At 37.0% G+C, this 14099-nt stretch overlaps 1 protein-coding gene across 1 annotated transcript; it reads right to left on the bottom strand.

Annotated features, from left to right (window-relative positions):
• Nucleotides 1-10226: 10226 nt before the first annotated feature.
• On the bottom strand, nt 10227-14001 carry LOC117534227 (inhibin beta B chain). The gene is made up of 2 exons (XM_034198405.1): nt 13653-14001; nt 10227-13254 (listed from the first exon to the last, which is right to left on the bottom strand). Exons 1-2 carry the CDS (start codon nt 13999-14001, stop codon nt 12473-12475), a joined length of 1131 nt encoding a protein of 376 aa, XP_034054296.1. The 3' UTR covers nt 10227-12472.
• Between the last annotated feature and the right edge of the window lie 98 nt (nt 14002-14099).

Genomic DNA, 14099 nt, shown 5'->3' on the forward strand with positions numbered 1-14099 from the left:
AGTGCAGTTAAAGCTTCTGTTTGGATTCAATCTGCTAACTTAATAAAGGTTAATCCTTACAACATTAACACACAATTAAAGACTGTCAACCAAGCTTTCATTTAGAGAAACCAATTTGTCATATAACAACATTGAGAAACACTTTTACCAATTCAATATCTTCTATCTACTATCGCCTAAAACCTGGGCATAATCATTTCAAAGTTTTAAACCAAGTTTTGCCTACTTTGCACATTAAATTGGACTAATGTGTCTTGTACACAAATTACCTCAAGAAACTGAACCTCTTATAATTAAAAAAAGACATTCATAAAACAGTTTCTCAGTAACTACATTATATTGTATTTTGTTGTTGTGATACAATCATTTGTTCCTTTTTGTATAGTTGAGATAAAAGACAAGACATTACACATGTAAAGGAAGCAAAGTGTTGTTTAAATACAAATAATGTAACTTCTACTTCTGTTAAATCTTGTCTTGGCATTCATTCACAATATAAAACAGAGGAATGCAGAATAAATCATACACAACAATTTAATTATTTATTTCGATGCAACAAAAAAAACAATGAAAAATAAACTCAAACTGAAGAATATTCTGTCTGAATCTTCCAGCAGCAACAGACAGTTTTTCTGAACCAACTGTAGAAGCGCTTGCCTCTTTTCTTATGTTTTACCTCACCCTGGCTGATTGTCAAGTCAGCCTGCAAACAGGTCCATCGTGGGGGATAGAAGAACCAGAATCACAGCAGGGTGTAGTTCTCGGCTGAGCTCCACATCCTCACAGTCCGTCTCTGGTGTCTGCTGGTTCAATCTGGTTGATTGTGAACCCAACCTGGATTACACCGATGGCAAGAGGTCCATCTGCAGGGGTCACGGGAGGAGGAGGAGCTTCAGCAACAGGAGATTCTGCTTTTAGGCTGAGCGTAGAGAAAGCATCCTCTGTTTCATCAAAGCCAGAGTTGGCACAAGAGTCAGGAGCTAGGTGTCAGTGAATCAATCCAGTGGCTGAGACAAAACATCAGAGTCTGGTTTTCTGGTGATCTTTTCACCCATATTCTCACTATACAGGTCTGCTGTTCCCTACACCCCCTCCCCCTGCATCGTGCATTTATGTCAGAATGGGATCTGCTGTATTTTTTCACTACTGGGTCAAAACAAAGGCCCAGACTTGCCAGAATTGGTTTTCAATATAATAGTAGTACACGACAAAATATGAGGATGAGATATATTTCTCCGTTTGTGTATATAATTATGGCATAACACTTCAACAAAGGATAATTTAGCATTTATTAGTTATAAAAGCTTTCAAACTTTGTTTCAGTAATCAAATAATGTATCTAAAAAAGTGCTTGAAAGTGTATGAAAAATAAAATGGCACTGAAAATGTCTTCATCAGTAATGCATACAGACTTATTTTGACCAGAGGATTTACATGTAAAGCTGTTCTCTAAATGAGAACTGTTTAAAAGATCAACTACTTTGTCCACTTGGTGGCAGCAACACACATTTAACATAGAGTATTATATCTTAGTTACAAAGACTTGCCTATTTTGCCAACAACAATAGTATTACAAATAAATGTGGGTTTTTTTGTCCTGGCAAATATAAAGTCCATTCACTCTCATTTGAGCTCTTTTTGGTCCCCACCAAGTTCTGAAGAAATTATCTTGCTATTTGCTGCTAAATTACATGCTGGGAAGTACAGATTTGACTGTATTATGTAAAATAGGCTTAAGGCAATTTAAACAAGAGATAGGAGTAAGGTAACTTGGCTGAATTATTAGATAAAGTACATTAGATCATAAATATGGTTATGATTAGTTAAAAACACTGCAAAAAGTAAATTTTGAAATATCATTGCCAATTTGAGGGTAAAAAACAAGAACTATTACAGAGTTGAGAATGTTTGAAGTAAAGTAAACATATATATTATTTATATGATAGTGTAGCATTAATGAAAATATATGAAATAGTGGTTTTCCAGCATAATGGACAGCCATTCCTCTCATGTTATGTGTCACCGTATTATCTGTTTTATTCAGTTATATATGTATATGAATCATGTTTTTTAACTCAAAATACATTTGTCAATATCACCAAAATGCATTCCGCTGCTGTAAGTGAAGATATAATTGTATTGCCTAAATACTCAGCATGAACTGTGGAACGGTCAAAAATGATTTTAACATGCAATACACACATTTAGTTGCACATTTCCGATTGCCACCATAAATAATATTGTGTGTAAAAGTTACATTTTTCTTTATATGAGTATGTAATTAATTGTTTTGCTTTTTGTTCAAGTCTTGGCCGCCAGATGGCAGCATAATACAGGCCTAAGAACAAGGCAAACTAAAACACCTTACCGTAATACAATGCTGTTCTTTATACAATTGTAACCATTAAAGAGCCCTGTACACACAGGGGATGTTATATCAGTTAGGTATACACGGTGTGTAGCGCACATCCTTTAGTCTATTCATTTTTGCACTTACACATCACTGTACCCTGTATACCAAGGCAGGTTTGCCATCACTTACTGTAGGCTACGGAGGCTTAGTCATTGGTACACGTTTATTTATAAAGCTTTGTTGGGTAAACTCCCGTATTATATCTGCTCTCTGATAACACAGAGAGTTGCAAGCAGCTATTGTCTGAGATCGCATGATGTAGTATTGTTAGATGTGCCAAGAGCAAGGACTGTCTTAGGTAAGACAGCTTTTATGTGCGCAGCTCCACTTGCTTGGAACAATCTTCAGCAAGAATTGAAACTGAGCAATCTCATTCCTCTGCATGTTTTTAAAGCTAGGCTAAATGAAATGCTTGTTGATACTATGGGCACTTGTAAATGTCTATAACTATGTAAATGTATCCTGTAAATATAATGTATGATGTCCTTTATTGTTTTATGTTTCATGTGGAACCTATATGCTGCAGGTCTCCCTTGAAAAAGAGATCTATGATCTCAATGGGACCAATCTCGTTAAATAAAGGTTTGAAATGAAATGAAATGTGTTCACGTATAGAAACATACTTTATGCTTTTATACGTATACTTAATTGTATATGGGACAATTATTCCACTCATGTTTGTCTGTTTTTTTCTCTCCCTACAGTTTGATGGAATTTGGCCATGAACACAACCACAAATGTAGGTGATTAAATCACTTTTTTCTTTTTGGTCTAGCTCGTTATCCACACTATATCTTTTGTTTTGAATATTCCACAGGGTGGTACAGTCTCTTAAAACTGGGGTTTCCTTTTGCAGTCAAAAGCTTAAGCTAAAGCTACCGGTACCATAACTTCGCTCTAAATGGTAGGTATGAAATATTGGAGCATGATATTTAAAACACATTTTGATATGTTTGTTCACGAGACTCAAACACCAAAACTGATTTGCCTGAGGCTTGGGGCTTACCAAGGAAATGTGTCATGTTTTAAGCCTGGAGTTTATTTTTGGCTCTTTGCCTTTTGAGATTGGGGATAGTAACCTATTCCAACCTTTCTCACTTTTTCACAAATCCAAACGCTGTAGGGTTGAAGGTTAGGACCTCCCACCACGCAATAGTATAATAAGTGACTGCACCTTCAGTCTTAATCCTGGCTAACTTTAAGCAGTGAAGCAGGTTACTAAACCACAGTGGCATCTTTGACACCCGACCAGCTCTACAGAATACTGTGCAGTTCAAAGCAAAGACGTTTAGTTAAAAGGGCAATTTGCAGAGCAGAAGTGTGTTGGCTCTGTCTGGAATATATTTTCCTCTGTTGATTAAGTTAACATCTCTCCCTCTTTTATTGAATAGCATTTTTATAAAACGGATCCATGCAGCACAAACATAGTCCAATCATGTTTTAGCAGAAAGCAGAGGCATGGAAGTCAAAGTTGGAAGTCAAATACTAATACTACTGCACGACTAGCAAAACAAAATCAACATGCTTGAATAGAATAACAGCAATCATAATCACTTTAGTCTCACTTTAGTCACTAAAGGGAAGAAGCTGATTGGGCTTACACAACTGACAAATTCAGTTTTGATTACCTTTGACACCTCTGACGGAAGTCATCTTACCTTATATGTCATTTGATCAAAAGTAAAGATTATTTTTAAATTGCATTTACTGTGCAGTCTCTGAATGCCCAAACTCAGTTTTGTTTTACCTTACCGGAGACCATTTTTGATTTTAAAATTCTTCAAGATCAACCTGAGTTATTGGCATGGTCACAGTAAAGCAGCAGTTGATATAATTTATTAATTTAAAATTATTATTTTCCTTTTGTACATCTGTATAAGCAATCCCCAAGCTTATTACAACGTCACCAAGTGGCAAAACTGATCCTTTTTAAACATATCCAGAATCAGATCACAATTATTTAAATTTGTAGTTTTCTTTTGAGCAGCTTTTGAAAAAATCAACAGTTTTGACAGCTGTGTAGGTTGTATGTCGATTTTGAGATATATAAACAGTACTGTATATATATCTAAAATAAAATATGATATACCGTCCTCCTGGGACCCAGCCCATTGAAAATGTCCACTGTAGTGGACATTTTGTTAACATGCATCTCCTTTTACTCTTATGAGCTACTCTATCAATCACTGATGTACTGTACAGAGGACATCCTGGTCTTTCCAGTGATATGTCATTGGTTAAAATTGCATGCTGGGAAGTTCCTCTTTCTTTTCATCCAAAATGGCTGGCATACCAAAAACAAAATGTTATAGAAGCAGGAGGATAAGTCAAATATTGTTGAATAATTGTAATTTGTACTATGAAAATCATATATGTTCTTGTTTATTAACATGTGAGGAACTATATAATTAGTTCTGAAAGCAATTAAATAATTAAAGTTTTCAAATAACAGCTCTTTTATAAATGTCCATTCTAGTGGACGTCAGGAATGGGGCGAAGCCTGCGAGCTAGTTCAGGCAGTCAACTCGAGCACTTATGCTGCATTCATACATAACGCCCCTTGCCACTCTACAACCAACCAAACAGAGTCTCCTTAATATGCCGCTCTATTTAACCTGCCAGATCTCTCTCCATGCATTGCTTGCTGCTGCTATTGCTGCAGCTACCTCTACGTCGCTGCTGCTTGCCTGCCCTACCACCACCCCAGCTTCCACCCCAGCTTCCACCTGTAGGCTTGGGGGTTAGTTATTTGATCATCACTCATCGTGCTATGTATATCTATGGAGTGATGATGCCCGAGCCTAGTCGCCAAACTTAACCATATGCTGCTTCTAATAAACATGTTAAAGGAACACGTGAGTTGTCTGACTGAACTATCTTCATGGACTTTATGACTCAATTTTGTTGCAGGAGACGGAACTGAAGCAGACATTTTCTGTACCAGATAGTTAAGGGAGATTAAGATTTTCTCTCAGATGATGAGAGAGATGAGGATTTCACACATGGGATAGAAGAGTGTCAAGAAGAAGGGGGGAAAAGATGCAGGAGGCTCCATGAGCGCACAGATACAGAGAGACAGATAGGGACGAGCTGGAAAGACATGGCCCTCAGTGGGCCAAGAGTAGCACGTATGTCTTATTGTTGTTTTTATTTTAAGTGGAGCCATGAAAAATGAGAATTGCCTCAGGAATGCCAAGTTTGTTTCTATGAGCATGGTCAAATGGAGACCACATCCATAAAACTAGTCAAGATGACCCTACAGCCCGTGCCGACTGGAGTCAATGAGGTACTTTCCAACTACATCGACTACAAAGTGTTTGAAGATCTGGAAAGATTCACCAAAAAACAAACTCGTTTTTTAGTGACCAAATAAACAGCAATGTTCAGATCAATTACTTATTTATGTTTTAAATAAAGGTGAATGTATTATTGTATTAATATCACTCTATAACCATAATACGTTACATAGTCTATCTGTTCATTTTGACTGTCTTTTCAAACTAAAATGGTCCGGACGTCCTCTACAGTGGGCATACTGTAACATTTAAAAATTAAATAAAATTAAAAAAGTCTAAATTGCAAGATGTTTTTTGAACCCTAAATATGTAGGAAATCACACAAAAAAGGAAATTGGAAGACACTTTTTTTCCTCGGGTCCCAGCAATACATATGACTAAAGGATAACTTAAAACTTTCTCTCTAGAGTTATTTCATCTATGCTAACATGTTTATTGTGTACAGAGTATTTAACCAGGTCACGTAGCTGACTGGTAAACATCTTAAATCACTCAATTGAATAATTGATCTGCCTTCTGCTTAGAGATTCAATTTGACAAAGACAACAGCGAGTCTGGTGTGACTTTTGGAACCAAAACAAGGCTCACTCTACAGGACTTTTTTGCATGTTAATAGCTGAAAAAACCTCAAGCATGATTACTTGAAGGCAAATAAACAAAACTGCATGTTTGTGCACCAATTTTAACCTTTATCGTAACATTGTTGTTTACCATTTACCTGAGATCAGATGGGGAAACGGAGAGTGTGAGAGCAGTTTCTCACCAGGCTGTCCTTTTGTGACACCGAGGGTGAAAACCTGACTGACACCTTAAACCTCCCGAGGGGATTTGTGGGACTGTGAGTGGAATGAAGGATTAGGGTTTTAGCAGCACATGTAAATGGCAGGTCTGTGGGTCAGTGGGTCAGTATATCAGTGAGTCAGTAGGCTTTTATTTTTCCCAGATTAGGTTAAGCACTCTGCTTTTCTTTAGTGGGGCCAATGCAAATTCTTTCTGGTGTCAAAGAGTAAGTTTCCAACAGTCTTTGGACATTGATGAAAATACATTCAAAATAGATTAAAAAGTGTACATTTGTTAAGTGACTATTCAAGACAATGATATTGAACATTAATATTTAGAGAATATTTCACAGGGATCTGCAACTGTTGAATTACTCATCCTCTACAAAATAGATGTAAGTATATTGTGTGAAAAATAATAGCCTGTTAGTCTTGGTCTTTTGGAGCATAACAAATCAATTGAATTTGGCGTTACAAGATCCACAGATATTTTCAAGCACATTAAGACCAGCTTCCTTCATCCTCATTGCAAAAAAAGAAATGTATACACGTCTTAGGGTTTTAAAACAGGCAGATATTCTTGTTTTTATTTACCCAAGTTTTAGTTTTAAACTATAGTTTTAGTGCTCATCCATCTTGTGCTCCTCTAATACAATGGAGGTAAATGGAAATATTTTTGTGTCACTGGACACATTAGAATATTAGTTTGAAAAGTGAGCATCAATGTCAACACTGTGGAGAGTGTTCCTTACGTTTTGATTCTGCTTAGTTCCCAGTGAAAACCTGTGGGACTATCTTTGTGGTAGAAAGTGGATAAATGGAAATGGAGGATTTTAATGCTCTTTATATCATCACACATACACCGCACAGCACACATAATGAAATGTAGACTCTGCATTTAACCCATCCTAGTATTAGGAGCTGCTATACATACATTACTGTATATTTACTTTGAGGACTTGAATCACCCTCCGGTTCCCAAGCCAATTCCTTACGGACAAAGCAGAACTGCAGCTCCTCCCAAAATACTAACATGAACTGGGAAAAGTAATCTTGTAGTCTTAGGTCACTTGTTATCTTAAAGTGTTGAGCGCAATTCAAGAACTACAAATAGTAAAAGTTAGAAATATCTGGTGAAACTTTTAGAAACTTAAGTGCAAGATATGCTTTTCATTCATTTGAGATGAGTTTCCCATCACTTGTTTTCTGGTAAAAAAACAAATGGTTTTACCATGGTAGTCAAGTACTACCATTATTTTGTTCAGCACTAATTATTTTCAGTCAGAAAAGTGAAGATGTGAATTCACATTAGAGTTCACCATCACCCCAGAAGGGGGTGCTGAATACCTGGACTGCTGCAGTTCAAACCTGGAGGCCTGCATAACGTTTTCAACCAGTAAAACATGCATTAAGAGAACTTTACCTGGCATCATACTGAAACATCGCACATAGGGATACTTACATTATCCTAGGCTAATTATGTCCTTGAAAAAAGTACTTCTTTTTGGAAAGATTATTTTGTAGTGAGTGTAAGAAGATGTAATGTTTGATTTGTGTGTCTGCGGTAGGTTAATACCTTTGTGAATTGAATGAATTACTCTCACTTTATATTCACAGTGACGTGGAGCTTACAATGCTGAATAGAAAGTTGTGAACCTATAACAACTATATATGTGTAGGTATGTTGCAGTTGTGTGTTTCCTCTCAATTAAAACAATCGTAACACAACACACATACATGTCACGTTTCCTTTTAAGTCATGAACTATTATGCAAGTGCATCGTTTATAACAACTAAGAGAAGACAGCAATGTTTTTTGAGTTAGAATGGAGATACAGTTCAGAGAGATCAGTAGGTATAATGTAGATTGGGTTCACCTTGTAGAGGAAACTTCTGTGTAGCATGCAATGGAGTCACCGACTCAGGAAGGAGACACGGGAAGAGTCGGAGCTTTGATGTCAAACCACTGTGATTTATTTGGAGTTGGTACCAGAGTATTCACATCACAAATCCAAGAGTCAGAGGTTCTGACTCCACGGTAGAGTTGCCATGTCAATTCTGGAGAGCCTCTCTCTTGCCAGCCCATCTAACTGGTTTCGCAGAGAGTAAACAACATATTTGAGAAGATAGCCTAAACAGTGTGTGAACACTGAGCTACTTGCGTCGGACACTTATGACCTCGAAGATTTTACCTTGGAGTCCACAAATACAGAGAAGGAAGTGTCCCAGTGTACCCACAACACAGACCATCTGTATCCCAGTATTGACCGGTCACAGAATGGGAACAATAACATTATTGGCTAAGCCGCCTGTGTCCTTAAAGAAGGTAAACAGACATCAAGGTTTGTCCTGTATGTTACAAATTGGCGTCTATGATAATTATTTCCATAACACACCTGTAATGCCCCTCCTCACATAAATGCAGCCTGAAATAAAAGTAATCATGTGACGCCAACATGAAACTTGTGTTTAGGCCTACATTTAATGTCTTTGTTGTCAGATGTAAGATGTTGAAGTATTGCTCCACCTGAATTTCCACAGTCTTGACTCTTAACGTTACCATTTAACACAATTTGCTATAGTGTTGTAATGTTTGCTTGAATAAAATCCTGCATCAGCCTTGTTTAGCCTTTGTGGAAGAGGTGCTCTGGACTGCTTTCCATAAGCAAACATGTTATGAGAGTGGCTGAGGACAGGGTAATATAAGTGGATGTTAATGGGTGACCAAATATTGTGATTGATATGTCATCTACCAGTAATGCACAACGACAGTCCTCAAAGTATATTTGTTATTTTCTTCTTGTCATAAGTATTGTTATTCATTACTATAAGAGGACAAACCACAATGGACCAAATATTTTAACATGCTATTGGTGAGTTATTATTGATGCTTAAGTATTTGGTTGAATATAGTTATTCTTATCATAATAAATAATGCATTTGACCAATGGTGAAATAACTCAACCACTAGTGGCTTAGACATTAAAATGTATTTTGCAATATGTATGACTGTACAACTGTACAACTTATTTGTTCTGATTATAGTCCAATTGTGATGGTGTAAGGACAGCAGGCTGTAGCAGGGGCGTTGGCAAATGTTGGCAGTGAAGGCCATTATGTCTAGACTGTTTTTTATCAAGTTAAAGTCAAGGATTTTAGCAATTGATTTTTCGAGCATTAATTTTGAGATGGTTTTGAAAAAATGGGACATTGGCTAAGGTAAAATAAAAATCATAGTTCACCATATAATGATGTGAGCTTGCCAAAATCAGAAATATTTTTATTGTTTCTTTAATAACTTGATTGTTTATTTCTATATTAATGTTTGAGCTTTAAAAAATGACAGCATGCCAAGAGACTTTGACAACTGTTGACACACCAAACACAGAGAGTCCATAAAGCCACTTCCACTATTTGTATGAGCAAACATGCCTTTGACACACAGACAGTCCCAATGTGTGCATGCAACTTGTTTCGAATGTTGGGTAAAATTGGAAGTCTGCAAAGAATAACACTGACTTAGCTTTTTAGTAGTGGTTAAATGTATACTTATACTTCTTTAAAAAAATGATTTGTAAAAAGTGTATAAAAACATATAAAAACTGAAAATGGTTTATTTTCTCTGCTGGTCAGTTTAAATTGTATCCATTTTCATATTTACCCTTTTTCTTTGTGTTCTAGGGTTGTTTTAATTCTAGCAAAAGAGAATAAAAGATAAAGAAAATCGAAATAACCAGGTCAATTTAAAATATTCATTTATTTATTAACAGTATACTGTGCTATAATCACATCATGTCAGCACATTGCGACAAACATTTTGCATTGAAGTAATATTACAACTCATACATTATGCTCATAATAGCATTATATAAAAATAAAGACAATAATTACACATTTCAATTGACACAAAATTATAATCCTGACTCCATTTCCACCAGTTACAGTATACAGAAACTCTATATATGTGCTCTGCAAAAACATGCAATACAACGCATTTAAACTCAATTAGAGCTTGAGAAAATAAGATGATTGACATAATGCTTTCTGTAGGCGCAGTATCAATAGTTTTCCGTTAGATTTATAAGTAGTAGAACCCTCTAGCAGAATTTGCTCTTAAAATACAGTAGGGTGATAAAGTGCTTTATAAGTTATGTTATGATGGTGCCTCAATGTTACATTGAGTCATGGGATAGGGGGTGCTTGCAAAATAAAATAATACACAATAATGCAATTGGTTTACAAGATAATAATACAAGAGAAGCTTTTAGAGGCAACAGATAGCTGGAACAAGTTTGTGGGCTATTTGGACATAAATGTTATGAACAATCTTGTAAGGCAAAAAGCCCAAGTATGTTTGCCATCAAAATAACATTTGTGCAATGCCAGTACAATCCAGAAAATCCAGAAAACATCTTTGGCTTTTCCAACACTTGGTGTAAACATAGGCAAGAAGTAAGGCCTGTGACTCAGGAATTTACTATAAATATATTATTATATCTTTGTAGTCCATATACGATACATTATTGTAAATAATACATTCTTCCTACCATGAAATGACATCATTTTTTGAAAATGTAAAATGTTCTCCATGTCCGTCACGTGTTGCATTGTGAGGCAAAAGTGCTCATTAACTTTAAGTTATTTTAGTGTAGATGCTGGCATTTTTCAAAGTATATATCTTACTTAATATTCTTTAGGATTGGACATAGTACTTTTTACACTCACTTATAAATTGTAGGACTATAAATGTGTACTATTGGGTAACAAAGAAGTTTAAAAAAAAAAAAAGAATACCAGATTGCTCCTAATTTGACATCATCCAAGAAAACTTTAGACTTTGAGATATTAATGCCAACATGCAAACCCACATGCTATGTGACCTGCCTCACAGACCTTCACATTAACTGACACTGAGGCAATAGCTAAATGTTTGCTCACGCTGCTGAGAAATGACCTTGGGTTCATGCTGTCAGAGATAAAGTTACCCAACTGATTAGCCGACTTGTGTAAATAATACAGTGGAGATGCTGATCAAACTAATTTCAACATACGTGCATCATTGGCTCAGACAGAACTCAGGGCTAATTGAACATGGTCAAAGCGTGACAAGTTCAAACATTCACCATAACTTCACAATACAATTAAAAATGTCTTTGGGTGTAATTCAAAAGAAAAACCCAAAATAAAATACAAAAAGGTTTGACATAAAAAGACAGCATTAGTCACTCAGTAATAATACTCACTAATACTGGATTATCTTTGTGCCTTGACACAAGTTGAAGGCATACTATAAGGTTATTTTAAAAGCCTCTCTTTAACAGGTCAGTTCTACACCAAATGTCTTTGGACTGAATTCCACTGAAATCCAGCAGCAATTGTAAAATACAAAATAAATAATCTAAACATGACGAAAATGAAAAAGAAAATGCATCTTTAAAATGAACTACAGTGAGGGCATTACATTAATCTCTTAGTGTTTCATATGACCTCCATAAGCAGTGTCTTAAGCCGGACTAATAGCCACTTTACAGCTCTATATTTGGTTTACGATAATATCACAAATATTCTTTTTTCTATTGTATGTCTTTTAACGTTTCTTAGTTTATTAACTTTATTTTATAGTGCCTCGGTTTAAAAAAAATGGTCTTCATTGAGACTCAGTGTAACATTTTCTCTCAAACCCTTCTCTCAAAATCTAATGAGTGACAAACTGTGATAAAACAGAAAGATCTCTTGGTCTATTCCTCTAATTGTTTATGTATGTGTAAACTGCTAAATTATGTGTTGTTTTATTATTTATATATTATTTCTACACACTTGTGTGTTTTATTTGGGAAGAAAAGAGTACAAGTAACAGCGTATTTAGAGTTATTTGTTGTCCCAAATAAGATTTACTCCTCCTCTGTTATCATGTATTATCATTCTGTCTAATTATCCCATATTAAAAAAGTATTTGTTAACTATAACATATATTTACAAATCCTTTATGTACATCCACAGGAATCCACTATCATATCAGGGACGTCCGTTTGGACAATGATGTGCTGGGAGTTGAAGTACACCATGGAGAGTGGCCGTCGCTCAGTAGGAACACAACATGAAGATACATCTGCGTTAATGCCATTGATTTTCAGCTGGCTGAAGACAGTGGCATGGAATGAGGATGCTATGCCCGGGGATCCAGCCAGATGCTGGAGGCACTGACCCATGCAGTAGTTCATATGGTAGCCCTCAGGTGCAATGATCCAGTCATTCCACTGGATATCTTTAAAATTTATGTAGAATTCTCTCTTACAGCACACGCTTACATCTTCACCACAACGTACCGAGCGCTTCCTGAGAGAGTGTTTGGAGTAGTCTTCTCGGAGACGCAGCTGGGCAGCCAGGAAGGGCTGGTTGAGGGTGTCGGTAGAGCCATCCAGGGAGCAAAGGTTCTTCCCATCCTCATCGCAGTTTACCTCCAAACGCAGTTTGTGCCGGGCCCCTTCCAGAAAGGCCTGCAAGGTGCGGGTGATGGGGAAGGTGTGCCAGTTACTCACCTTGACCTCCAGCATCTTTTCCATCACCAGGGTGCGGTTAGCTCCTGGCACCCCAGCTTCTGCAGAGAGAAACACCTGAGCAGAGAGGCGGGAGTCTCTATGGCGGTCCTCAGAGGAGCGGACATAGATCCACAGAGAAGACTGGAGCACCTGGATATTTTGCCCTTGCTCCTGTAGAAACTGGAAGGCAAGGCTGAGGCTAGCTGCATCCCCACTCTCTGTCTCATCTATGGATCAATGACATTTTGAGGACAAAGACTGTGATTATTCTGGAAATGCTAGAGACACCTGTTGCACAAGCAATTGGGAAATACATTTAAAGAAATGCTTGTAAAATAAAGCTGCAGGTTTAGGTCAAAAATATAGGTATCCCTCCACCCATTTCATGCATTTCTCGTATCATTTTGTTATGGTTGACTCTTAAAATGGTGATGACAGATACTGTAAATAAGCTGTTACAGTGTTTGAAGGAGTACAACAACCCTAAGAGGCTCAATGAATCCCTGACCTAATTTGTGTCAATGTTAAGCACTGACATGCGTGAAGAGCCCACACCATGTGCACATGTGTTTTAGTGCCATAAGGAAAACATTTTTAAAGTGTAAAATGAGAATACCAAACTTACTTAGATCTGCAAAGCTCACAATTTCATAGCTTTGATCTTTGGGTAAACTGTTTTCTGGTTCCAAAGTACCATCCTGTCGGACGCGCCCAGAGTGCAGTTTGCGCAGCGCAGTGAGGAGCGCTGCCCGGGGAACCGTCTGAGTGATGTTCGGTCTTTCTTTCAGGTGCAGCTTGTCTAAAAGTTGCTGCTTGACGATTTCTATCATATGCCTTTCTTCTGCGGTTCTTTCCATAGCGGGCACGCCACAGGACGCACAGCCCGGTGATCCACTGACCCAGAGACCTTGCAACAGGAACAAAGTGAATAAAAAAGAAGGCGTCATCTCGGACTCCAAAGTAAACAAATGCATGCCTGTGTGCAGCGTTAACAATGAAATATTTGTTCTGAGATTTTGGAAGTCTCAAGTTTCTCAAATATTTCAGAAGCCCTGCTTAAAAGCTGGAGAAC

Source organism: Gymnodraco acuticeps, unplaced genomic scaffold (genome assembly GCF_902827175.1).
Source record: "Gymnodraco acuticeps unplaced genomic scaffold, fGymAcu1.1, whole genome shotgun sequence".
Lineage (NCBI taxonomy): Eukaryota > Metazoa > Chordata > Actinopteri > Perciformes > Bathydraconidae > Gymnodraco > Gymnodraco acuticeps.

What these genes read in the sequence shown, in the direction of transcription:
- LOC117534227 (XM_034198405.1), bottom strand. Translation starts at nt 14,001, where the DNA reads ATGCATTTGTTTACTTTGGAGTCCGAGATGACGCCTTCTTTTTTATTC. An exon ending in TGTGAGCTTTGCAGATCTAA is followed by an intron (nt 13,255 to 13,652) that starts GTAAGTTTGGTA and finishes ATTGATCCATAG; the next exon opens with ATGAGACAGAGAGTGGGGAT.